This window comes from Ascaphus truei, chromosome 11 (assembly GCF_040206685.1).
Source record: "Ascaphus truei isolate aAscTru1 chromosome 11, aAscTru1.hap1, whole genome shotgun sequence".
In the NCBI taxonomy this organism is placed as follows: Eukaryota; Metazoa; Chordata; class Amphibia; order Anura; family Ascaphidae; genus Ascaphus; species Ascaphus truei.
This window is the reverse complement of record NC_134493.1, coordinates 41,668,585-41,695,242: the sequence shown is the minus strand read 5'-3', so window position 1 is coordinate 41,695,242 and position 26,658 is coordinate 41,668,585. Positions and strand designations below refer to the sequence as shown.

General features: G+C 47.2%; 1 protein-coding gene across 3 annotated transcripts in view; it reads left to right on the top strand.

Annotated features, from left to right (window-relative positions):
• Positions 1-621: 621 nt before the first annotated feature.
• MAP2K3 (mitogen-activated protein kinase kinase 3) overlaps positions 622-26,658 on the top strand; it is a 40,716-nt gene continuing 14,679 nt past the window's right edge. The window contains exons 1-3 of one of the 3 annotated variants that reach the window (XM_075565832.1): positions 635-767; positions 21,196-21,373; positions 24,528-24,560. In XM_075565832.1, the coding sequence (XP_075421947.1) occupies positions 21,241-21,373; positions 24,528-24,560 (166 nt within the window). In that variant the 5' untranslated portion in view covers positions 635-767; positions 21,196-21,240. Of the gene's footprint in view, positions 768-21,150; positions 21,374-24,527; positions 24,561-26,658 lie in introns of those variants that run through there. The other 2 variants (XM_075565833.1, XM_075565830.1) reach the window with 2 other exon arrangements.

The window sequence follows — 26,658 nt, the reverse complement described above, 5'->3', positions numbered from 1 at the left end:
AGTTGCAGGAGGAAATGCCGCCGCCCGGAGATTACTCAGCTAAACCCACAGCCCGGAGATACGCAGCCGAAACCCAAACCCGGAGTCTGACACCAGCTTCCCCTGCGTCAAACTCTGATTCATTTTTTATAGCAGGGGTGCGGTGCAAGATTTTCTGGCGGGGGGCGTTGCTTACAGAGCATGTAAACTAAATGCCGCGGAGCGCGTGCGAGGCCTCTGTAACTTCCCTTACCTGGTCTCCGGCGGCTTCTGGCGACGCAGCGCCAAATGACTATGCAGGGTCACACAGCGCCGCGTTGCCAGAACGCAGGAGACAAGGTAAGGAGGGACGCACTAGAAAAAGTTTTATAGGGTCAGTCTCTACCCATTGAGCAACTTATAATAAAGTTACACATACAACTCCTCTAATAATGCTTCACTGGCTACATATCAATGTTTCAGAGCAGTATGACGTCACTACACAAGGCCGGAAAAGCCGTTGTATGACGTCACTGCACAAGGCCGGAGCAAGCTGCTGATTGGGTGAGTGCTTGCCGTCACTGAGTTCCTAAAGTGTCACTGTTGTCATGGTAACACCAGCAGCTGGGGCCCCACGTGCGCTCAACTTCCGGCACATGATGTCACCACACGACGAGCGGGGGCGCTGCCCCTCCCCGGGCGGGTGACGTCACGGAGTCCCCGCCCGCTCCCGGAAGCAGCGTGCGGTGGCGGAGCTGGGAGACAAGGAGGGGACCGGAGGAACGGAGCCACCATGTCCCTGCCCAGAGGTGAGAGCGGCCGCCGATCACATGCCCCTCTGCACCTTAGCCACACATGTCCCTCTGCACGTGGGCATGCCCCTCACATGTCCGTGTGTAAATTGGCATGCCCCTCACAGGTCTCTCTGCACATTGGCATGTTCCTCTGCACCTTGGCATGAGCCACACATGTCCCTCTGCACCTTGGCATGAGCCACACATGTCCCTCTGCACCTTGGCATGAGCCACACATGTCCCTCTGCACCTTGGCATGAGCCACACATGTCCCTCTGCACCTTGGCATGAGCCTCACATGTCCCTCTGCACCTTGGCATGAGCCACACATGTCCCTCTGCACCTTGGCATGAGCCACACATGTCCCTCTGCACCTTGGCATGCCCCTCACACGTCTCTCTGCACCTTGGCATGCCCCACACATGTCCCTCTGCACCTTGGCATGCCCCTCACATGTCCCTCTGCACCTTGGCATGCCCCTCACATGTCCCTCTGCACCTTGGCATGCCCCTCACATGTCCCTCTGCACCTTGGCATGCCCCACACATGTCCCTCTGCACCTTGGCATGCCCCACACATGTCCCTCTGCACCTTGGCATGCCCCTCACATGTCCCTCGGCACCTTGGCATGCCCCTCACATGTCCCTCTGCACCTTGGCATGCCCCTCACATGTCCCTCTGCACCTTGGCATGTCCCTCACATGCCCCACACATGTCCCTCTGCACCTTGGCATGTCCCTCTGCACCTTGGCATGCCCCTCACATGCCCGTCACATGTCCCTCTGCACCTTGGCATGCCCCACACATGTTCCTCTGCACCTTGGCATGAGCCTGGCATGTCCCTCTGCACCTTGGCATGCCCCACACATGTCCCTCTGCACCTTGGCATGCCCCTCACATGTCCCTCTGCACCTTAGCATGCCCCTCACATGTCCCTCCGCACCTTGGCATGCCCCTCACATGTCCCTCCGCACCTTGGCATGTCCCTCACATGTCCCTCTCCGCACCTTGGCATGCCCCTCACATGTCCCTCCACACCTTGGCATGCCCCACACATGTCCCTCTGCAGCTTGGCATGCCCCTCACATGTCCCTCTGCAACTTGGCATGCCCCACACATGTCCCTCTGCACCTTGGCATGCCCCTCACATGTCCCTCTGCACCTTGGCATGCCCCACACATGTCCCTCTGCACCTTGGCATGAGCCTGGCATGTCCCTCTGCACCTTGGCATGTCCCTCTGCACCTTGGCATGTCCCTCACACGTCCCTTTACATGTCACTGCGCATTGACATGTCAGACAGGATAATGATACAGAATAAGGCCAGACACCAAGATGCGTCAATTATCTACCAATAAAGGGATAAATAGTGCTAGGAACATTTAATTCACAAGCAAATGATCCCCCAACATACAGTATGGCAGAGCAGCCCAACTGTAACTTGCATTGCAGACCCCTTCCTGACAGTTTACTTTACAGTGGAGGTGTATATATGGGACACCCAGCCTGTTTGTGGCATTTAATGTGGGGTTTATCTGCCTTCAAAGAAATGCTTCTACTTCCCCAAAATGGTGATGTCTTTCTATTCTTGGTAATAATTAGCCAGCTTCCCCTCACCTGGTAGGTGCAGACCTGCGTCAGAGATAATCCTTTGTGTGAGATGTGGCGGGGTAATCATATCATTATATAGCTGAATATCTGGAAGTTCCGGGCAGACACTGCAGAATCCCAGGCAGGAAGTGCAGAGTTGGGTGTTTGCAAATAGATTCCTATCTTCTTGACCATTCTTGATGTGTGATCGCCACTTTTCTATGCACAAACGTTCGCTAAAGAAGAAACACTGACTTATTTTAGACTATACTTTTTATTGCATAGATATGACGTATTTCTTTCTCTAGTACGGTCACAATGTTATAGAAAATTAAAATGTTCTGAAAATGGTACCACTGTTTTTTAAATTCACTGGTGACCACTGCAAAAGTGCAAACAGGGGAATCCCCCAGTTCCATGCAAACATTGGGGTAAACAAAATGATGAATGATTTAGGTTGATTAGAGAAACGGCAATTACAATTTTATTGATGCACTTGGGTTGCGCACATCCAAAGGCAGAATATCCCGGATTAACGGTACAATGTCACCTACTATAAAGGAAAGGGACGTGGGAGTCATTATTTCAGCTGACCATGAAGTGGGCTAGCAATGTAACACAGCAATGGGGGAAGCCAGCAGGATGTATAGGGAGAGGTCCAGTATTAGCAGCGGGATGTTGGGTAACGCTTATAGTGCAGGCGATGCGACCGCGTGACGTTAGCTGTCTCCGTTGTAATAGCGATTCCTGCTTATGGTGCTGGAGACGAGAGGGCGACCGGGAGGCGTGGCCGTGAGCGGTTCGCCCTCATTGGCTGAACCGCTCACATGCCGCTGACGTCACGTGGCGATCGCCGGAAAAGTCAAAATTCTTTGACTATCGGCGATCGTGCCGTCACTCAACAGCGCCGTCACGTCCAACATGGGAACCCGTGACCGACTGCATGTACTTGCTACGGCGCTGCGCTACGTCGCAGTCCTTGTAGCCAGCACTGTAAGCGCAGCCTTAGGGTGTGTAGGGAGAGGTATTAGCAGCAGGATGTTAGGGTGTATAGGGAGAGGTATTAGCAGCAGGGTGTTAGGGTATATAGGGAGAGGTATTAGCAGCAGGATGTTAGGGTATATAGGGAGAGGTATTAGCAGCAGGATGTTGGGGTGTATAGGGAGAGGTATTAGTAGCGGGATGTTAGGGTATATAGGGAGAGGTATTAGCAGCAGGATGTTAGGGTGTGTAGGGAGAGGTATTAGCAGCAGGGTGTTAGGGTATATAGGGAGAGGTATTAGCAGTGGGGTGTTAGGGTGTATAGGGAGAGGTATTAGCAGCAGGGTGTTAGGGTGTATAGGGAGAGGTATTAGCAGTGGGGTGTTAGGGTGTATAGGGAGAGGTATTAGCAGCGGGGTGTTAGGGTGTATAGGGAGAGGTATTAGCAGCGGGGTGTTAGGGTGTATAGGGAGAGGTATTAGCAGCAGGATGTTAGGGTGTATAGGGAGAGGTATTAGCAGCGGGGTGTTAGGGTGTATAGGGAGAGGTATTAGCAGCGGGGTGTTAGGGTGTATAGGGAGAGGTATTAGCAGCGGGGTGTTAGGGTGTATAGGGAGAGGTATTAGCAGCGGGGTGTTAGGGTGTATAGGGAGAGGTATTAGCAGCAGGGTGTTAGGATGTATAGGGAGAGGTATTAGCAGCAGGATGTTAGGGTGTATAGGGAGAAGTATTAGCAGTGGGATGTTAGGGTGTATATGGAGAGGTATTAGCAATGGCATGTTGGGGTGTATAGGGAGAGGTATTAGCAGCGGGATGTTGGGGTGTATAGGGAGAGGTATTAGTAGCAGCAGAGAGAAGGGGGGTGGGGATGATGCCATGTTATAGATCATTGGTGAGACCTCCACTAGAGTTCTGTGTTCATTTCTGGAAACCATTTCTCCTGAAGGACGTAAATAAATTGGAGATTTGCTGCAGGTCATGCACACTTATCAGGAAAGACTACGGACCTTAATACATGCAGCTTATAGGAGAGAAAGGAGAAGGGGATATGATACAAACTGTCACATATATAAAGGTTAATATGTGAAGCTTAGGGTGCGGAATATGATAGAGACTTTCACATATATAAAGGGAATCAACAAGGTACAGGATGGAAGCATGTTTTGGAGAGAGAGAAGAGCTAGAGCATGAGGTCATTCTCTGATGCTGGAGGGTGGCAGCTCAGGGGAGATGTGAGGAAGTATTTCACGGATAGGGTGGTGGAGCCGTGGCATAACCTCCCAACAGAGATGGTAGGTGCTAATACATTAAGGGAATTGAAATGATGCTTGGGATAGACATGAAGTTAATCAAAATATAAAAGAGAGACAAGGATCAAACATGGTCTGCGGAAAATGGGCAGACACAGGGGCCACGTGATTCTTATCTGCCGTCAAGTCCATGTTTCATCTCTGTGTCGGTTCTGTGCTGTTGGGCAGGCAGTTAATCAGACTGCTATGGGCGAGGTTATATCTTGGTGGTGCGATGGTAAACGGCTGGCACTGTGCGTAGTGTGAGTTGTTACAGTGAGTTATACGTGTGTGTTGAAATGAATATATATACTGTATTTGCTGTGTTCAGCCCTCGTTCTACATTGCTATATCTGTAACAGGCGATGCACATTTTCCATGAGTGAGGATCCCGCCGATATGTTTAGAGCTGTATATTTCTGTGTACGATCTGTGCAGCTCTGCGGACGCCTTCCTCTTTGTCCGTGTGATTCAGCAGACGGAGCGCTTGCCTCTGATTCACAGGCGGTGTGCAAGTACTCGGGAGTAAATCTTCATATCCTTTCTGTGTAAATCAGGGGGTGCCAACTCCAGTCTTCAAAGGCCACCAACAGGTCAGGTTTTCAGGATATCCCTGCTTCAGCGCAGGGGGTGGCGCACTCAGCCCCTGCTTCAGCACAGGGGGGGCGCACTCAGACCCTGCTTCAGCGCAGGGGGGTGCTCTCAGCCGGTTGGTGGCCCTTGAGGACTGGAGTTGGCCACCCCTGGTGTTAACCCTTCACTGATCGAGCATTGATACTGCTCCTCTGCTCTACTTTATTCTGTTACTCATTTGTAATGAACTGGTACCTGGGGATCTTAAGCAAGTAAAACGGTCTCCGGCCAGCCCTGCAGCCTATTACACAACGGTCAGCGCCACCAAAATACCAGGCACCAGCAGTAGGAAGCAGTAGCTATCCTGAGGAGCTTCCAGTGCAGACCCAGAGTACAGATCGGGATACGGGTTTACAAATGCAGTGATACTGCCACAATGTGGCGTTGGCTGTGCAGCAGTGAGGGGGTAGCGTTGGCTGTGCAGCAGTGAGGGGGTAGCGTTGGCTGTGCAGCAGTCAGGGGGTAGCGTTGGCTGTGCAGCAGTGAGGGGGTAGCGTTGGCTGTGCAGCAGTGAGGGGGTAGCGTTGGCTGTGCAGCAGTGAGGGGGTAGCGTTGGCTGTGCAGCAGTGAGGGGGTAGCGTTGGCTGTGCAGCAGTGAGGGGGTAGCGTTGGCTGTGCAGCAGTGAGGGGGTAGCGTTGGCTGTGCAGCAGTGAGGGGGTAGCGTTGGCTGTGCAGCAGTGAGGGGGTAGCGTTGGCTGTGCAGCAGTGAGGGGGTAGCAATGGCTGTGCAGCAGTGAGGGGGTAGCAATGGCTGTGCAGCAGTGAGGGGGTAGCGTTGGCTGTGCAGCAGTGAGGGGGTAGCGTTGGCTGTGCAGCAGTGAGGGGGTAGCGTTGGCTGTGCAGCAGTGAGGGGGTAGCGTTGGCTGTGCAGCAGTGAGGGGGTAGAGTTGGCTGTGCAGCAGTGAGGGGGTAGCGTTGGCTGTGCAGCAGTGAGGGGGTAGCAATGGCTGTGCAGCAGTGAGGGGGTAGCAATGGCTGTGCAGCAGTGAGGGGGTAGCGTTGGCTGTGCAGCAGTGAGGGGGTAGAGTTGGCTGTGCAGCAGTGAGGGGGTAGAGTTGGCTGTGCAGCAGTGAGGGGGTAGCGTTGGCTGTGCAGCAGTGAGGGGGTAGCGTTGGCTGTGCAGCAGTGAGGGGGTAGAGTTGGCTGTGCAGCAGTGAGGGGGTAGAGTTGGCTGTGCAGCAGTGAGGGGGTAGAGTTGGCTGTGCAGCAGTGAGGGGGTAGCGTTGGCTGTGCAGCAGTGAGGGGGTAGAGTTGGCTGTGCAGCAGTGAGGGGGTAGAGTTGGCTGTGCAGCAGTGAGGGGGTAGAGTTGGCTGTGCAGCAGTGAGGGGGTAGAGTTGGCTGTGCAGCAGTGAGGGGGTAGCGTTGGCTGTGCAGCAGTGAGGGGGTAGCGTTGGCTGTGCAGCAGTGAGGGGGTAGAGTTGGCTGTGCAGCAGTGAGGGGGTAGCGTTGGCTGTGCAGCAGTGAGGGGGTAGCGTTGGCTGTGCAGCAGTGAGGGGGTAGCGTTGGCTGTGCAGCAGTGAGGGGGTAGAGTTGGCTGTGCAGCAGTGAGGGGGTAGCGTTGGCTGTGCAGCAGTGAGGGGGTAGCGTTGGCTGTGCAGTAGTGAGGGGGTAGCGTTGGCTGTGCAGCAGTGAGGGGGTAGCGTTGGCTGTGCAGTAGTGAGGGGGTAGCGTTGGCTGTGCAGCAGTGAGGGGGTAGAGTTGGCTGGGTTGGCCTAATGCTACATTATGCAAGAAAACTCATCAAGATTTGGTGTTGCAACCGGAACAGCCAGTTACGTAATATGTTAGTTACGGAGCCAGAAATACTGGCAGTTATTCACAAGAAATGCACTGAAAACAAACATTCTTTGTGCATATATGGCCTATCTGGCATAACCCTAAAATCTATCACCCCCTCCTCCATCCTGCCCTAATGGAATCAGCTGTGCGGCTGGACCACACTCCACACCAACACCCCGTAACATCTACACCCCCAGACCTTAATGGGATCAGCTGTGGGGCTGGACCATACTCCCCGCTACCTTAATGTATCTATGTCTTTATTTATATAGCGCCATTCATATACACAGCGCGCCACAGCAGTAATACACGTGACAATCATATAAATAACAAATAATACAGATAACACATAATGGGAAGAAGCAAGAATCAAAGTAACATTGTAGAAAAGGAGTCCCTGCTCCGAAGAGCTTACAATCTAATTGGTGGAGAGAACGTACAAAGACAGTAGGAGGGCTGTCAGCTGGGATCAGCTGTGTGGCTGGACCATACTCTAACCCAGGGGGGCGCAAACTTTTTTCCCTGCGCCCCCCTGCCGGCTGTCCCCTCACTCCCGCGCCCCCCTCCCAACCCCAACTTACCCGCGCTCCGGCGTAATGACGTCACGTTGCCATAGCAACGTGACGTCACATGACCTCGCAGCGTCATTTTGACGCCGCGTTGCCATGGCGACACAGGGAGGAAGCCGCCGGAGCCACGGTAAGTTAGGTTTACAGAGGCCCTGCAGCTCCCCCGGCACTTAATTTAAGTGCCTTCGGGAAGCGCGCGGGGCCTTTGTAAACCCCGCGTCCCCCGTCGGCTGTGTCGCGCCCCCCCTGGGGGTCGCGCCCCACAGTTTGCGCACCGCTGCTCTAACCTGAGGCATACTCCGTCCCACTATGAGCAGCCACTTTACCTTTTGGTTCACCATTGTCCCTCATTTCCTCTCGATTGTAAGCTCATATGACGAGCAGGGCCCTCGTTACCTTCTGCACGTGACCATCCTTATGTGGTATGTTATTCTGTATATGTAATATACATTATATACTCTTCTATAACCTTGAATGTTTTCTTCTTTTTTCCTTTATGTAACTTTGAAGCGCTTTGCGTCCCATTGGGAGGGAAAGCGCTATATAAATAAAGCTGTTGTTATTATAACGCTGTACACATATTGTACCGTGCTGTGGCACATGTTTGCGCGTTCAAATAAACGATAATATAAGATCAGTGAGGCAGATTTGGAAATATACGTTTCTGGTGTCATATTGTCATATAGCACAGAGTTGTATATAGATACATTACATATAGCTCTCTATATACTATAGTTCAGGAGCGGCCAACTCCAGTCCTTCAGGGCCACCAACAGGTCAGGTTTTCAGAATATCCCTGCTTCAGCACAGGAAGCTCAAGCAGCGGCTTTCTTTGACTGAGCCACCTGTGCTGAAGCAGGGGTTTCCTGAACCTGACCTATTGGTGGCCCTTTGAGGACCAGAGTTGGCTGCCCCACTATAGATACTATCGATTTATAACCCCCCCACACATGGAGTTACAATGTGGGATTCATTACCCCTGGAGACTGTGATGGCAGATACAATAGATTTATTTAAAAAAAACATTGGACACCTTTTTAGAAAGGAAAGGTATACAGGGATTTACCAAATAAGTAAACATGGGAAGGATGTTGATCCAGTGAGAAATCTGATTGCTAATGTTTGCAGTCAGGAAGGATTTTATTTTCTCCTTATGAGACATTGGATAGTGTCACTGGGGTTTTGTGTTTGCCGTCCTATGCATCAATATACTGTAAATACAAATATAGGATAAGTATCTGTCTACCTTTATCATAGGTTCAACTCAATGGACATACGGGCGGTTCTCGCTTACCGACAGCCCCGTTTCTGAAGGATGCGTTATCCGACGCCGGAGCCCGTTTTCCGACGGTTGCCGCCGATTTAACATGGGACCCGCAATCAGACGGTCCGTTAATCCAGTAGTGCGCAAACTTTTTGAGCTGCGGCCCCCTTCCTGGGAGCCGCAGTGTTTGCGCCCCCCCCCCTTCTCCCAATATCTCCCTGTCAAATGACGTCGTGGGTCATGTGACGTCACGTGGCCCCACCGCGTCATTTGACGCGCGGTCCCATGGCGACACGTGATGTCACATGACCCTATGACGCCGCATTGCCGCGGCGATGAAGACCCGGCTGGCAGCAGGTGAGCTGCAGAGGCCTCACGCCTCCCCCGGCATTTAATTTAAATGCTGTGGGGAAGAGCACGGGTCCTGTGTAATCGCCCTCGCCCCCCCTAGAAATTCTCCTGGGAAGTCAGTCCAAAAATTGATGCAGCAATTTCCAGAATTTCAAGAAAAACAACCATTCCAGTTGAAGATGCAGCATCACTCAAGGATGTAATGGCTAAGAGGATGGATAGTGTTTTGAAGAAGTAATATGTGACAGCAGGGTACAGCATGCAAACCGGCGATATCAACAACATCGGTATCGAGTGCAATGCGGACATGGATTGCTGATATAGAAGAAGCATTGGAAAAAGGAGGCAAGAGAACTTCTATTCTAAAGGCATTGTCAGAAATCAAGTGGGAAGCCGACTACGTAGCTGAAGCGTCGCTGGATGCAGTGAGACGGCAGCCAGATCAATGGCCTATGCAGTAACAGCAAGAAGAGCACTGTGGCGCAGACACTGGACGGCAGACGCAGCATCCAAGAACAGTTTATTTGCCCTTTGAAGGAGAATTTCTATTTGGGAATAAATTAGATGCAAAGCGTCAGGAGGTAAAAGCACATTTTTACCACAAGAAAGTAGAAAAAGAAGATATGTCCCTACATACCATCAGACAGAAGAACGCAGTATAGGGAAGCAAGAACATATCGTCCTGGAAGACCGTTTTCAAGACAGACATTATGGAGAGGCGGACAGAATAAGTTTATTCGTGGCTCCAGAGGGAGAGCGTCATTTCCCAGAGGCAAATTCTCATGAAGGTCAAGGGGTCCAGTGGCTTCCAGTTGGAGGAAGACAGAGCCAATTCGAAGCAGCATGGACTCAATCAATTAAAGACAGGTGGGTACTACAGATCCTTTCTTTCGGGTACCATCTGGAGTTCAAGAACATTCCAAGAAGGGGTATATTCATAAAGACAAGATATCTACACAGACAAAACAGAAAAGAAAACAAATGAGTTTTATCCTGAAAGAGTTATTACAGGCCAACGTAATAACAACGGTTCCTCGAAGACAGAGGAGAACAGGGATCTATTCCAAGATCTTTTTGGTGGAAAAAGCATCACGAGGTTGCAGAGTAGTATTGGACCTAAGGACCGTAAATACCTATTTACAGGTAAGAAAGTTCCAAATAATTTCACTTAACATCATCATCCAAGAAGTAAAACCAAACGATAGGATGATATCAATAGACCTAAAAGATGCCTATATACACATCCCGATAGCAAAGAGACATCAAAAATTCCTCAGATTTCCAATAAATCAGGAACACTACCAATATACGGCGCTGCCATTTGGACTAGCAGCATCGCACAGAACGTTTCCGAAAGTGTTGGCTCCAATGATAGCGGAATTAAGATAAAGGGGCGTAGAAATGTATCCATATCTAGACGATATTCTGATAAAGTCACAAAAAATAAAAACTGCTACAAGACGGAAACATGGTGGTGTCTTTCCTAGAACATCATGGCTGCATCGTAAACACAGACAAAAGCCAACTAGTACCAACACAGTCTTTACAATTATTGGGAGTAGAATGTCACACGGCAGAAGAGGTGCGATTAGCCTCCTCAAGGGTCCAAGACCCTGGAATCCAGACAAGAACGTATGAGACTCTTGGAAAATTTACATCAATGCTAAATGTAGTAAAATGGGCAGGTCTACACACAAGACCATTACAACAACATTTCTCACAGCAGTGGAACGGAGATCCCAAGGATCTAAAACAAGAAATATACATATACCCAGGACATGGGTTACATCAGGTGCAATGGGTAACGATCACCACAGACGCATGCAGTGCAGGTTGGGGAGCCCAGATGGGAGACCTACTGGTACAGGGTACTTGGATAACCAAAGAACAGCAGTTACCATCAAACCTGCTGGAACTCAAGGCAGTGTAGAAAGCACTAGAAGCATTCCAAAGCCAGGTCAAGGATGGAAATATACAAATAAAATCTGACAACAGGACCGTGGTAAAATATATAGCCACGCAAGGAGGAACAAGGAGCTGATGAAATTAACATCAGAGATTCTATTATGGACAGAAGCCTATGTTACAGATATAACAGCCATACATATACCAGGGCCAGAAAATATTACAGCAGATCTTCTCAGTCGCAACCTAATTCACCCGGGAGAATGGTCATTAGACAACCAAGTATTCCGCAAGTTGGTAAAACGTTGGGGGCAACCAGAAATGGATCCGATGGCTACTCGCCAAAACAGGTGGAAAATGATTGTGCAAGGCACACACAGGCCCTCCGTTTCAAGTTACAGTCCAAACTGGCATATCTTTTCCCTCCAATTCCTCTCATTTCAAAGATAGTGAGGAAGATCAGGAGCGATCAAGCAGAGGTGATGCTGGTGGTACCATATTGGCAGAGGAGACCATGGTTTGCCCATCTCATAAACATGGCAATATACACACCGTGGCATCTACCAAATATCCGGGGACTGATACAACAAGGACCAGTATATCACCCAGAGCCCAAACAATTGACTTGGCGGCTTAGAGATGGAGTGGAAGGTATTAAGAGAAAAGGGATGTTCATATAGAACAATAAAAACCCTGTTGGAAGCGAGAGAGAAATCTACATCAACGGTACACTACCGAATTTGGTTATGCTTCAGAGACTGGTGTGTTAAACAAAAACAGAAGTTTTTTTCTCTCCAAATACTGGGACACTATAAAATCCTTCTTGTAGGAATTCTACTAGAGGACTCAGCCTCAGTTCTTTGAAGGTGCAAGTTTCTGCATTGTCAGAATTGTTGGAGAAGAATCTAGCAACTGAAAGCTGTTATGCGGTTCTAGCAAGTGGTCAAGAGGTTAAGACCGCAAATCAAGAATAGAGTGCCAGCATGGGACCTGTCACTAGTACTGGATGTTCTCACCATGCAGCCTTTCGAACCTATAGATCAAATACCCTTGAAGTTATCATGTTAGGTTGCATTCCTGATAGCTATTACATCAGCAAGGAGAGTTACAAGCCTTGTCTTGTAAAGAACCGTTTCTGGTCATCCACCAGGATAAAGCAGTGATGCGACCAGTGTAACTTTTCTTACCGAAAGTAGTTTCTCAATTTCATATCAAACAAGAAATTGTAATTCCCTAATTTTGCCCAAATCCGGGTAATAAGAAGGAAGAAAGGTTGCATAATCTTGACATAGTGAGGTGCGTTAAAGCCTATATCGATAGTGTGTAAGAAATAAGAAAGTCAGGCTGTTTTATCCATCCAGAAGGACCAAAGACAGGGCATTCAGCGTCCCATCAACAATATCCAAATGGGTTGTATCATGTACTGTATCAGAAAATCGTACGAAAACAAAGGACAAAATCCGCCGTTGAACTTAAAGGCACACTCAACGAGAGCCATGGCCACTCTGTGGGCGTTCAAGGCCCAGGCATCACCGGCACAAATCTGCCAAGCAGCAGTGTGGTCTTCATTTAACACATTTATGAAGTGTTGCAGATTGGACATTCAGACATCAGCTGACGCAAGCTTTGGGAGGAAAGTACTACAGTCTGTAATAAAAGGGGTTGAATCTGATATTGGCATTTGCCCACTACCAGGGTGGACAGGAGAAAATGTAACCAACTTAGCGTAATTCTCTTTTCCTGGAACCATGGCAGTGGGCACATAGTTACCCTCCCTATGTATGCCCAATATATCAGTTGTATTTTTCAGCTATGGGAGAATCCAAAGACTATCTGCAGGTAGTGGGAGGGGCCTGCAGGTAGTGGGAGGGGCCTGCAGGTAGTGGGAGGGGCCTGCAGGTAGTGGGAGGGGCCTTTTATGGCTTACCTGCAAGAATTCATTTTCCTGTCCTACTCAGCTGGAGATAGACTTAACCCTACGGTGCCCGCTGCCATGGTTCCAGGAAAAGAAAATGACTGTAAGTTGGTTGCATGTTCTCTGTGTAGCCCGGCTTGTCTCCCGCAGAATCCCAGGGTGCAATGGGATGCAGGATGAAAACCATTGACCTAGAGCAGGGGTGGCCAACTTCAGTCCTCAAGGGCCCACCAACAGGTCGGGTGTTCACGATATCCCTGCTTCAGCACAGGTGACTCAATGTGCTGAAGCAGGGACTGATAGAGCTGCCTGTGCTGAAGCAGGGATATCCTGCAACCCTAACCTTTTGGTGGCCCTTGAGGTCGGGTGTTGGCCACCCCTGACCTAGAAGATGGCAGTCACCGTAGCTGTGAAGCTCTGTTGCACATCAGTGTGTATTTTCTCAGTACAGCGCTGTGTGTATCTGCAGTGCTAGTTACAGGTATACTCCCAGCCCGGGCCTCACGGGGGAAACTGGCAGAGAGCCGCTTCCTGGAATAGATTAAGTGGTCGGAAGCTGGAGAGGAAGCACAGGGGGAAAGGTCCAGGGGCAGATCGGGCGAAAAGAGGAAGGCAAAAATGTATCATGTTGCTCAACCACACATTAAGTTATGGTGGGTAAAAAAGTGCCAAATACCTCCACCGTACAGCAAATAACAATCCCACGTGTGAGCACATAAACGTCTTGGACAGGTCTGACTATTATCTCTTGGCATGTATTGCAGCCAGGGATTCTGGGTAATGGCATGCCAATGAGCACTCCGTGTCACCTTTTGCTTCAAATCCATTTTAAACTGGTTCACCCTATAAGCTTGTGCCTGCCGCACCACACAGCTTTTCAGCACAGACCTGGGTTACTGCACGGCCTGCAACCCTACGTATTGCTCAGAAATGATCTTTACGCTACCGGGCTCTGGAAGCAGTGGCGGGTCTTCAAATCCGCCGCGGTCTGACCGTGATGGCGTCTGTGCAGCGAGTGTCCGCTTACAACGCGGTCGCAAAGTGCCGCGTGGTGTGGCACGTGGTATCAGAGCGGATCATGCAGCCACCTCCGGGATGGAATCGTGATCCGATTGTTTTGCAGCTGTCCTTTTTTTTTTCTTCAAATCCCGAGTGAATCTCCCTGTGCAGAATGTGATGAAACTCGTCAGGGCGTGTCATTAGTGGGGAAATAATGGCACGGATAATTTCCGGCACGCGGCTCTCGCCTGCCGCCTGCAAGCACGCGATCCCAGCGCTACTCTGCTGTTAATGACACATTCCTGCGTGATGGTCTCACTGACTTGGCAGTGAAAGACCAGGCATGGTAGCTGCATAGCATCGTCACCCGCTGCCCTTGGCACAGATTGGGTGGATTTGGACGTCTGTGCCTTTTTCCTGCGCCCCTCTGGGTTTGGTCACGCTGCCACTTTTGCATGGCGGCAGTCTTGCTGTCCTAGTCGCTGTGCTGCAGGGGATGGGCTGTAAGGGGGTTTATAGCGCAGCTTGGTAACTCTGACCCTTGTGTTATGAGTGACGGTTGTCAGTGCATCGTGCCACACTTTTCTTTCAGTATAAAGCAGGGGTGGCCAACGCCAGTGCTCAAAGGCCACCAACAGGTCAGGTTTTCAGGATATCCCTGCCTCAGCAGAGGGAGCTCATCAGTCTCAGCTTCAGCACAGGGGGCTCAGTCTTTGACTGAGCCCCCTGTGCTGAAGCAGGGAGGTCCTAAAAACCTGGCCTGTTGGTGGCCCTTGAGGAGCCACCCCTGTTTTCCGTGCTACTTTTGGAAATGTAAACTTCCCCGCAGCCTGGATACATTGTATCTGTGTTGTGGTGACCGTTGTGTGGCCTCATCACGGTGATACCGAGGGGGGGGGACGGAATCCGATCCCGCTCCACTGACCCAAACCTGACGTCCTTGTCACCTGATGAGCACAGCCTTGTTGCCCCGCTCGCATGCGGGTGTCGGGATATCAATCCTTCCCCCGGAGTTTCCAGCCTCCCCTGCTCAGCAGCTGGCGCTAGGGGGTCTGCGAGGCGGGCTGGGGTGGGGGGGGGGGCCTCCTGTTTCACTTGACGTCATTTGCAGTATTCTGAGCCAGCCAAAAATAGACAGACTTCCTGATATTAACCCCTGCAATGCTGCGTGTCATTATAGTAATTGTATTTTTCTTATATAGTGGTACATTGGATTTTGCACAGTGAGTCTTTGTAAAAAATCCATGTTATTATATAGCATGGGATATATACCCCTGCATGTTATTATATAGCATGGGATATATACCTCTGCATGTTATTATATAGCATGGGATATATACCCCTGCATGTTATTATATAGCATGGAATATATACCCCTGCATGTTATTATATAGCATGGGATATATACCTCTGCATGTTATTATATAGCATGGGATATATACCTCTGCATGTTATATAGCATGGAATATATACCTCTGCATGTTATTATATAGCATGGGATATATACCTCTGCATGTTATATAGCATGGAATATATACCTCTGCATGTTATTATATAGCATGGGATATATACCCCTGCATGTTATTATATAGCAAGGGATATATACCCCTGCATGTTATTATATAGCATGGGATATATACCTCTGCATGATATTATATAGCAAGGGATATATACCCCTGCATGTTATTATATAGCAAGGGATATATACCTCTGCATGTTATTATATAGCATGGGATATATACCTCTGCATGTTATTGTATAGCATGGGATATATACCCCTGAATGTTATTATATAGCAAGGGATATATACCCCTGCATGTTATTATATAGCATGGGATATATACCTCTGCATGATATTATATAGCAAGGGATATATACCCCTGCATGTTATTATATAGCAAGGGATATATACCCCTGCATGTTATTATATAACAAGGGATATATACCTCTGCATGTTATTTTATAGCAAGGGATATATACCCCTGCATGTTATTATATAGCAAGGGATATATACCCCTGCATGTTATTATATAGCAAGGGATATATACCTCTGCATGTTATTTTATAGCATGGGATATATACCTCTGCATGTTATTATATAGCATGGGATATATACCCCTGCATGTTATTATATAGCAAGGGATATATACCCCTGCATGTTATTATATAGCATGGGATATATACCCCTGCATGTTATTATATAGCAAGGGATATATACCCCTGCATGTTATTATATAGCAAGGGATATATACCCCTGCATGTTATTATATAGCAAGGGATATATACCTCTGCATGTTATTTTATAGCATGGAATATATACCTCTGCATGTTATTATATAGCATGGAATATATACCTCTGCATGTTATTATATAGCAAGGGATATATACCCCTGCATGATATTATATAGCAAGGGATATATACCCCTGCATGTTATTATATAGCAAGGGATATATACCTCTGCATGTTATTTTATAGCATGGGATATATACCTCTGCATGATATTATATAGCAAGGGATATATACCCCTGCATGTTATTATATAGCAAGGGATATATACCTCTGCATGTTATTATATAGCATGGGATATATACCTCTGCATGTTATTATATAGCAAGGGATATATACCCCTGCATGTTATTATATAGCATGGGATATATACCTCTGCATGATATTATATAGCAAGGGATATATACCCCTGCATGTTATTATATAGCAAGGGATATATACCTCTGCATGTTATTTTATAGCATGGGATATATACCTCTGCATGATATTATATAGCAAGGGATATATACCTCTGCATGTTATATAGCATGGGATATATACCCCTGCATGTTATTATATAGCATGGGATATATACCTCTGCATGTTATTATATAGCATGGGATATATACCTCTGCATGTTATTGTATAGCATGGGATATATACCTCTGCATGTGATTGTATAGCATGGCATATATACCTCTGCATGTTATTGTATAGCATGGGATATATACCTCTGCATGTTATTGTATAGCATGGGATATATACCTCTGCATGTTATTATATAGCAAGGGATATATACCTCTGCATGTTATTGTATAGCATGGGATATATACCTCTGCATGTTATTATATAGCATGGGATATATACCTCTGCATGTTATTATATAGCATGGCATATATACCTCTGCATGTTATTATATAGCATGGGATATATACCTCTGCATGTTATTTTATAGCATGGGATATATACCTCTGCATGTTATTATATAGCATGGGATATATACCTCTGCATGTTATTGTATAGCATGGGATATATACCTCTGCATGTTATTATATAGCAAGGGATATATACCTCTGCATGTTATTTTATAGCATGGGATATATACCTCTGCATGTTATTATATAGCATGGGATATATACCTCTGCATGTTATTATATAGCAAGGGATATATACCTCTGCATGTTATTATATAGCAAGGGATATATACCTCTGCATGTTATTGTATAGCATGGGATATATACCTCTGCATGTTATTATATAGCAAGGGATATATACCTCTGCATGTTATTATATAGCAAGGGATATATACCTCTGCATGTTATTATATAGTATGGGATATATACCTCTGCATGTTATTATATAGCAAGGGATATATACCTCTGCATGTTATTGTATTGCATGGGATATATACCTCTGCATGTTATTATATAGCAAGGGATATATACTTCTGCATGTTATTGTATAGCATGGGATATATACCTCTGCATGTTATTATATAGCATGGGATATATACCTCTGCATGTTATTATATAGCAAGGGATATATACCTCTGCATGTTATTGTATAGCATGGGATATATACCTCTGCATGTTATTATATAGCAAGGGATATATACCTCTGCATGTTATTGTATAGCATGGGATATATACCTCTGCATGTTATTATATAGCATGGGATATATACCTCTGCATGTTATTGTATAGCATGGGATATATACCTCTGCATGTTATTATATAGCAAGGGATATATACCTCTGCATGTTATTATATAGCAAGGGATATATACCTCTGCATGTTATTATATAGCATGGGATATATACCTCTGCATGTTATTGTATAGTATGGGATATATACCTCTGCATGTTATTATATAGCAAGGGATATATACCTCTTCATGTTATTATATAGCAAGGGATATATACCTCTGCATGTTATTGTATAGCATGGGATATATACCTCTGCATGTTATTATATAGCAAGGGATATATACCTCTGCATGTTATTGTATAGCATGGGATATATACCTCTGCATGTTATTATATAGCAAGGGATATATAACTCTGCATGTTATTGTATAGCATGGGATATATACCTGTGCATGTTATTATATAGCAAGGGATATATACCTCTGCATGTTATTGTATAGCATGGGATATATACCTCTGCATGTTATTATATAGCAAGGGATATATACCTCTGCATGTTATTATATAGCAAGGGATATATACCTCTGCATGTTATTGTATAGCATGGGATATATACCTCTGCATGTTATTATATAGCAAGGGATATATAACTCTGCATGTTATTGTATAGCATGGGATATATACCTCTGCATGTTATTACAGGTATACCCCGCATTAACGTACGCAATGGGACCGGAGCATGTATGTAAAGCGAAAATGTGCTTAAAGTGAAGCACTAGCTTTTTTCCACTTATTGATGCATGTACTGTACTGCAATCGTCATATACGTGCATAACTGATGTAAATAACGCATTTGTAACAGACGCTATAGTCTCCCCGCTTGAGCACAGCTTCTGTACAGGTAGGGAGCCGGTATTGCTGTTCAGGACGTGCTGACAGGCGCATGCGCGAGCTGCTGTTTGCCTATTGGGCGATATGTCCTTACTCGCGAGTGTACTTAAAGTGAGTGTCCTTAAACCGGGGTATGCCTGTATATAGCATGGGATATATACCTCTGCATGTTATTATATAGCATGGGATATATACCTCTGCATGTTATTGTATAGCATGGCATATATACCTCTGCATGTTATTGTATAGCGTGGGATATATACCTCTGCATGTTATTATATAGCAAGGGATATATACCTCTGCATGTTATTATATAGCATGGAATATATACCTCTGCATGTTATTGTATAGCATGGCATATATACCTCTGCATGTTATTATATAGCAAGGGATATATACCTCTGCATGTTATTATATAGCATGGAATATATACCTCTGCATGTTATTGTATAGCATGGAATATATACCTCTGCATGTTATTGTATAGCATGGCATATATACCTCTGCATGTTATTGTATAGTATGGGATATATACCTCTGCATGTTATTGTATAGCATGGGATATATACCTCTGCATGTTATTATATAGCAAGGGATATATACCTCTGCATGTTATTATATAGCAAGGGATATATACCTCTGCATGTTATTGTATAGCATGGGATATATACCTCTGCATGTTATTATATAGCAAGGGATATATACCTCTGCATGTTATTGTATAGCATGGGATATATACCTCTGCATGTTATTATATAGCAAGGGATATATACCTCTGCATGTTATATAGCATGGTATATATACCTCTGCATGTTATTATATAGCATGGGATATATACCTCTGCATGTTATTATATAGCGTGGGATATATACCTCTGCATGTTATTGTATAGCGTGGGATATATACCTCTGCATGTTATTATATAGCATGGAATATATACCTCTGCATGTTATTGTATAGCATGGAATATATACCTCTGCATGTTATTGTATAGCATGGGATATATACCTCTGCATGTTATTGTATAGCATGGGATATATACCTCTGCATGTTATTATATAGCAAGGGATATATACCTCTGCATGTTATATAGCATGGGATATATACCTCTGCATGTTATTATATAGCAAGCGATATATACCTCTGCATGTTATTGTATAGCATGGGATATATACCTCTGCATGTTATTATATAGCAAGGGATATATACCTCTGCATGTTATTATATAGCAAGGGATATATACCTCTGCATGTTATTATATAGCATGGGATATATACCTCTGCATGTTATTGTATAGCGTGGGATATATACTTCTGCATGTTATTGTATAGCGTGGGATATATACCTCTGCATGTTATTGTATAGCATGGAATATATACCTCTGCATGTTATTGTATAGCAAGGGATATATACCTCTGCATGTTATTATATAGCATGGAATATATACCTCTGCATGTTATTGTATAGCAAGGGATATATACCTCTGCATGTTATTATATAGTATGGGATATATAGCTCTGCATGTTATATAGCGTGGAATATATAGCTCTGCATCTTATTATATAGCATGTGATGTATACACCTCTGCATGGGATTATATAGCATGGGATGTATACACCTCTGCATGGGATTATATAGCATGGGATGTATACATCTCTGCATGGGATTATATAGCATGGGATGTATACACCTCTGCATGGGATGTATACACCTCTGCATGTGATGTATATACCGCTGCATTTTACATCACTCTGCTATGTATGGCAGCGCCCCCTAGCAGCGGGAGGGGATACTCTGCATGGCTGACCCTCTTATTATGACCGCTACGATTTAGATTGCCAGACCTTCCCCGGGGCAGGGGTTCCCTTTCCTATCATGCTTTTACGTTTGATGCACTTGTGTAATAATTCGCTGTATATCAATGTCTGGCTTATAAAGCATTTCATGCGCTGTTGGCGCTATTTTTAAAAGACATACGCAGGGAATATATTTAATATGGCCGCCCTCGCAAAACACATTGTTTTCACTCCTTAATAAATTTCCCCGAAGAAATGAGGAAAACGCGAATAAAACGCTGGTGTTCTTGAGTTTGGCGTGTCCGGTGTTAATCTGGTTTCGGAAGGGTTGCCCCAGGCTGGAGCCCTGTGTGTGAAGCATGGGGCAGTTTGCCCCCCCTTGGCGCCCTCCGTGGGAGGTTTAAGCTTCCCCGTGGCTTAGTTCTGTTTCCTGATGTCACTGATGCAGCGCTTTACAACTTGGCTGTAACTGGAGCTGAGAACAGGGGAGGTTCCAGCAGGAGGCAGACGGGGTTAACACTTCCTCCTTTTATTCAGAGTCCCATCTTGCACGGTCTCTCCTCCTGCAGCGGGCTTGGAGCACAGAGAGGCGCCCTGCAGCCTGCAAGGAGCGCATGCCATGCATTCTTCATGAAACAAGTGCTGCTGGTCTGAGACCCCCCTCCCTCTCCCCTGATACGTACCCCCATCCCAGGGGGGGGGTCACTGCTCGGCTTCATTTCTTGGAAATCATGGACAAGAAGCAAGGTACTTTTGCAAGACCCTGCAAGTATGCCGCTGGCGTACCCTTGCAGCACCGTGCAGGCTTGATTGTGCAGCTAGGGTTTAAATGCTATTCTGTTTCTTTGCTGGTGTTGGGGATGTTGCAGTCTTACTCCTAGCTATTAATAGTGAACACGTCGAGTGCTAAGATTAGTTTGTGTTGCAGGATTTTGCAGGGGAAATCTTTGCAGCAAACGTTCTGCTTGCTGTGTGTTCAGGATGCATTGCATTTTCTTACAATCGTAGAAGGGTGCTCTGGGATTCATGCAGAGCTGGGTGCAGTCACTGCAAGATGGCTAAATAACCGCTTGTGTCCGTTTATGTGCGGCGGTGGTTGGGGGGGAGTCCGTGCATGTGCGGCGGTGGTTGGGGGGGAGTCCGTGCATGCGCGGCGGTTGTTGGGGGGAGTCCGTGCATGCGTGGCGGTGCTGGGGGGGAGTCGGTGCATGCGTGGCGGTGGCGGGGGAAGTCGGTGCATGCGTGGCGGTGGCGGGGACGTCGGTGCATGCGTGGCGGTGGCGGGGGAAGTCGGTGCATGTGTGGCGGTGGTGGGGGAAGTCGGTGCATGCGTGACGGCGGTGGTGGGGGAAGTCGGTGCATGCGTGACGGCGGTGGTGGGGGAAGTCGGTGCATGCGTGGCGGCGGTGGTGGGGGAAGTCGGTGCATGCGTGACGGCGGTGGTGGGGGAAGTCGGTGCATGCGTGACGGCGGTGGTGGGGGAAGTCGGTGCATGCGTGGCGGCGGTGGTGGGGGAAGTCGGTGCATGCGTGGCGGCGGTGGTGGGGGAAGTCGGTGCATGCGTGGGGGAGTCGGTGCATGTCTGGCGGCGGTGGTGGGGGAAGTCGGTGCATGCGTGGGGGAGTCGGTGCATGTCTGGCGGCGGTGGTGGGGAGCTGGTGCATGCGTGGTGGTGGGGAGCTGGTGCATGCATGGCGGCGGTGGGGGAGCCGGTGCATGCGTGGCGACGGTGGGGGGCGTGTTAGATCACGCATGTATGCGCGTTGTAGGAGATCACGCATGTATGCGCGGCGTGGGAGATCACTTGTGCACGGCTGCAGCACTTTATTTCCGTGTTATAGTGTGTGCAGTCTTCTCGCTACGGTGCAGCACGGTGTGAATCCTCTTCCCTATCTCACAATGTTCTGACAGGTCACTCACTGCAAAGTCCCTCTTCCAAGAAGTACCCGAGTTGGAGTCGGGAACTTGAATGTGATGATGAGACTTCTATCCTGGGGTTTCCTCCAGTAGTGAAGAGGTTAATCTTTCCCGCCGGTTCTGCGGCTCTTGCATTTTTATTCGAGGGTCCCCACTTTTTCATGGTGTGTGGGAAACGCAGATCTGCCTCCAACTCCTCCTGATCCAAACGCGCGTGTGTGTGTTCTCCTGCGCACGGCGTGCTAAAGGGTTAACACACGGAAACAGCATCTGCTCCCCAAGCCCGGCACGCACGTGCCTGCGACCTGTTTGTACGTCTCATGTTATTCACTATATATAGAAGAGCCTGTGCCCCTGTCCCTTGCAAGTCTTTTATTTTGCAGCGGTATAGGGGTGTCGTTGGTATGTTTATGGGTGTATAAAATGGCTGCCCATTTGTCTCCTACACTATAAGCTTGGCGGGCAATTAACGACGATGATTCCCAGGGAGTGCCGGGTATCGCCGACTGGTTTGACGCGCAGTGCTTTGTCTGGCCCGTATTTCGCATTGAGAATGAAAGTAGAAGTGTAGCAGAGTTTGCGGTCGGTGTGTGAACGCTCTCCTCGCCCCCTCCCATGTTGCTCCCTTTGAGCTGTCAGGGAGCACGTCATGACAGGTGCTTCTGAACAGCATGTGGGGAACACGGAGTGACACAGGGAGGACAGGTGGGAGAGCCAGGGCCGGCTGGGTACGTATATAGTATTAGATTTTAATGGTGATAGGAATTCGGACTCCAAATGAGTTTTGATCAATGGGTGTATATATTTTAGTGATGTGTGTGTGTGTGTGTGTACACACACACACACACACACACACACACACACACACACACACACACACACACACACACACACACACACACACACACACACACCACTTAGATTGTAAGCTCTCCAGGGCAGGGATTTCCTTTGCTATTGTCTGATTTTGCTGATTTTGCTGCACTTATTGTATTAGAATTCCCTGTACTGTGCTCTCTCTCTGCAGGCGCTATATAAATAAAGACCTCCATACACAGAACTCTAATAATTCAGCTACAAAAAGAATGTATCCCCTGCCCAGGAAGTATCCCAGCCCCATTCCCAATAAATCCATAATCACTAGATGGAGTTACTGGTTGATCTAGAATAAAAGGTGCAGCGACTCTGACCTGTATGTGTGTATTGGTATACGGATCTGCCTGTGTATCGCTCTCTTTGGCTAGCACATCTATGTGTGACTGTGTATCTCTCTGTCTAGCACATCTGTGTATGTGTGTCTGGCTAGCACATCTATCTGTGTGTGTGTATATCTGTCTCTAGTACGTGTGTGCAAGTGTATCTCTGTCTAGCACATGTATGTGTGTGTGCCACTGTGCTCTCTCGCAGGATTAAATCTCGCACAGCTATTTATATGGCCTGTTCCCAGCTGACATGACACTGTGAGGGTCAGCAGGTGGCTGCTCTCCGCGCGCTCACTGCCCAAGAAAACTTCTGTTCACTGCTATGTCAGTGTGGGTAGGGAGTACTTGCCCTGCAGAGCTTACAATCTAATTGGTCTAGCGACAGAAAAGAGAAGTGATCATGTGCAGCATGTTAACCCATGAATTGCTGGAATGGTACTGTAGTGTGTTGGAGAGTACGTTATGAGAATAAAATAAATGTTAACCCCGTTGCTGCCAGCACCTCGTTATCAGCTGACATCCTTACCGCAGGTCCAACCCAAAAATGTAAAAAAAAAGTGCAGAATTATTAACCCCTTTGGCCCTGGAGGGCCGTTGGCATGTATGGTTACTCCCTCCGGCACCAACAGGGTTAAAAAGAAAGGGTTGCTAGATTAAAGGCATGTTACAGGAAGCCTTGTAATAGTGTGTCTCTGTGTGTGTCTCTGTGTGTATGTGTGTCAGTTCATCCCAATGACTGCACAGACTTCTTTCTCCTAAACACTTTTTCCGTCTTTTTCTAGATCCCAAAACTGCGCTGGATTCCCGAAAACCAAGTAAGAAATTTGACTTGAATTTCCCCTTCTCTCCTTATTTGTGATCTATTTTAATTTTTTTCCCCTCCCAGTCGGATTCTACCATTTTCAGGGTGATACTTTTATATTTGCACGCATGCGCACACACACACATGTGCGCGCGCACACGCAGTCCCATCAAGCTCAAAACTCAAACCCACTACTTTATTTGTGTCAATAGTGCTACAGGGAGCGTGAACTCCTGTATACAACAAAGGACAAAGAAGGCCCCAATGCTATATCCAATCTGTCCAGTTATACAATTAAATACAGTCTGTTTTTCTTGTAAGTAAGGGTAATTTAGTTGAATCCTTTGGCCGAAGCATTATCGACCTGCACCCTTGCCAAGGTAAAGCCTTTACTGCAGGCCTTGTACTACCTGTAAATGTTCTCTTCACCTCTCCTGGAGGAAGAAATGCCTCAATAGACTGGTCATTCACAAGTAGGGTGACAGGCGGCTTCTCCAAAAATACTGGACACAATGGTGAAAGGTGCAACACGCTTGACACACACACACCTCTCACCTCTCTGCTCCATGCTGTTTCCTCCGCTCCTTGGTCACAGCCCCAGACTTCTGACACAACCACCTGATTGGCTGCATTAGCCAACAGCAGCCAATCAGGATGGAGGAAGCTGCCCAGCCCCCTAGCACCAGCCCTGCTGTCTCCCTGCTTGGAGAAATCCTGCGGCCCCCCAAGCCGGTCAGGTCACTATATCCAGAGAGGTAATACCGGTATACACATACATGTCCAGAGAGGTAATACCGGTATACACATACATGTCCAGAGAGGTGATACCGGTATACACATACATGCCCAGAGAGGTGATACCGGTATACACATACATGCCCAGAGAGGTGATACCGGTATACACATACATGCCCAGAGAGGTAATACCGATATACACATACATGCCCAGAGAGGTAATACCGATATACACATACATGTCCAGAGAGGTAATACCGGTATACACATACATGCCCAGAGAGGTAATACCGATATACACATACATGCCCAGAGAGGTAATACCGGTATACACATACATGTCCAGAGAGGTAATACCGGTATACACATACACTCCCAGAGAGGTAATACCGGTATATACATACACGCCCAGAGAGGTAATACCGGTATACACATACATGCCCAGAGAGGTAATACCGGTATACACATACACGCCCAGAGAGGTAATACCGGTATACACATACACGCCCAGAGAGGTGATACCGGTATACACATACATGCCCAGAGAGCAAATACCGGTATACACATACATGCCCAGAGAGGTAATACCGGTATACACATACATGCCCAGAGAGGTAATACCGGTATACGCATACACGCCCAGAGAGGTAATACCGGTATACACATACATGTCCAGAGAGGTGATACCGGTATACACATACATGTCCAGAGAGGTAATACCGGTATACACATACACGCCCAGAGAGGTAATACCGGTATACACATACATGCCCAGAGAGGTAATACCGGTATAGACATACATGTCCTGAGAGGTGATACCGGGCACATATATGTCCAGTATTACATGGACAGAGTGCCCAAATACAAAACAGTCCGGTTCAATACTGGACACCTGGTAACCCTAAAAGTCTCTACCGGGACCTGCTACTTAAACATGGGCTGGGTGAGCTTAAAACCAAGGAGACCTTCCAGCAATTGTTACCAATTGAAATTTTAAAATACATTCCCAGCGAGCTCCAAACCCCACTGCATATATACAGTATATTTGTGTTAATAGGAGTGCTGCTGGGGAGTGACCACATGTTTACAACAAAAGACCAAAAAGCCCCAATGCTACATCCAGACGGGCACGTCTATTAACCGTGTAAATCTGGGAGTGATGCAGTGCACAGAAAATGGTGACAAGCGTGCAGACGTGTGACAGAGAGGGAAATGAGCAGATTTCATTGTGCCGCTGACTTGCGGGAAGCACTTTAATCAGGAAGAAAGCAGGCGACATAGTGACATAGTGACATAGTGACATAGTGACATAGTGACATAGTGACATAGTGACATAGTGACATAGTGACATAGTGACATAGTGACATAGTAGATGA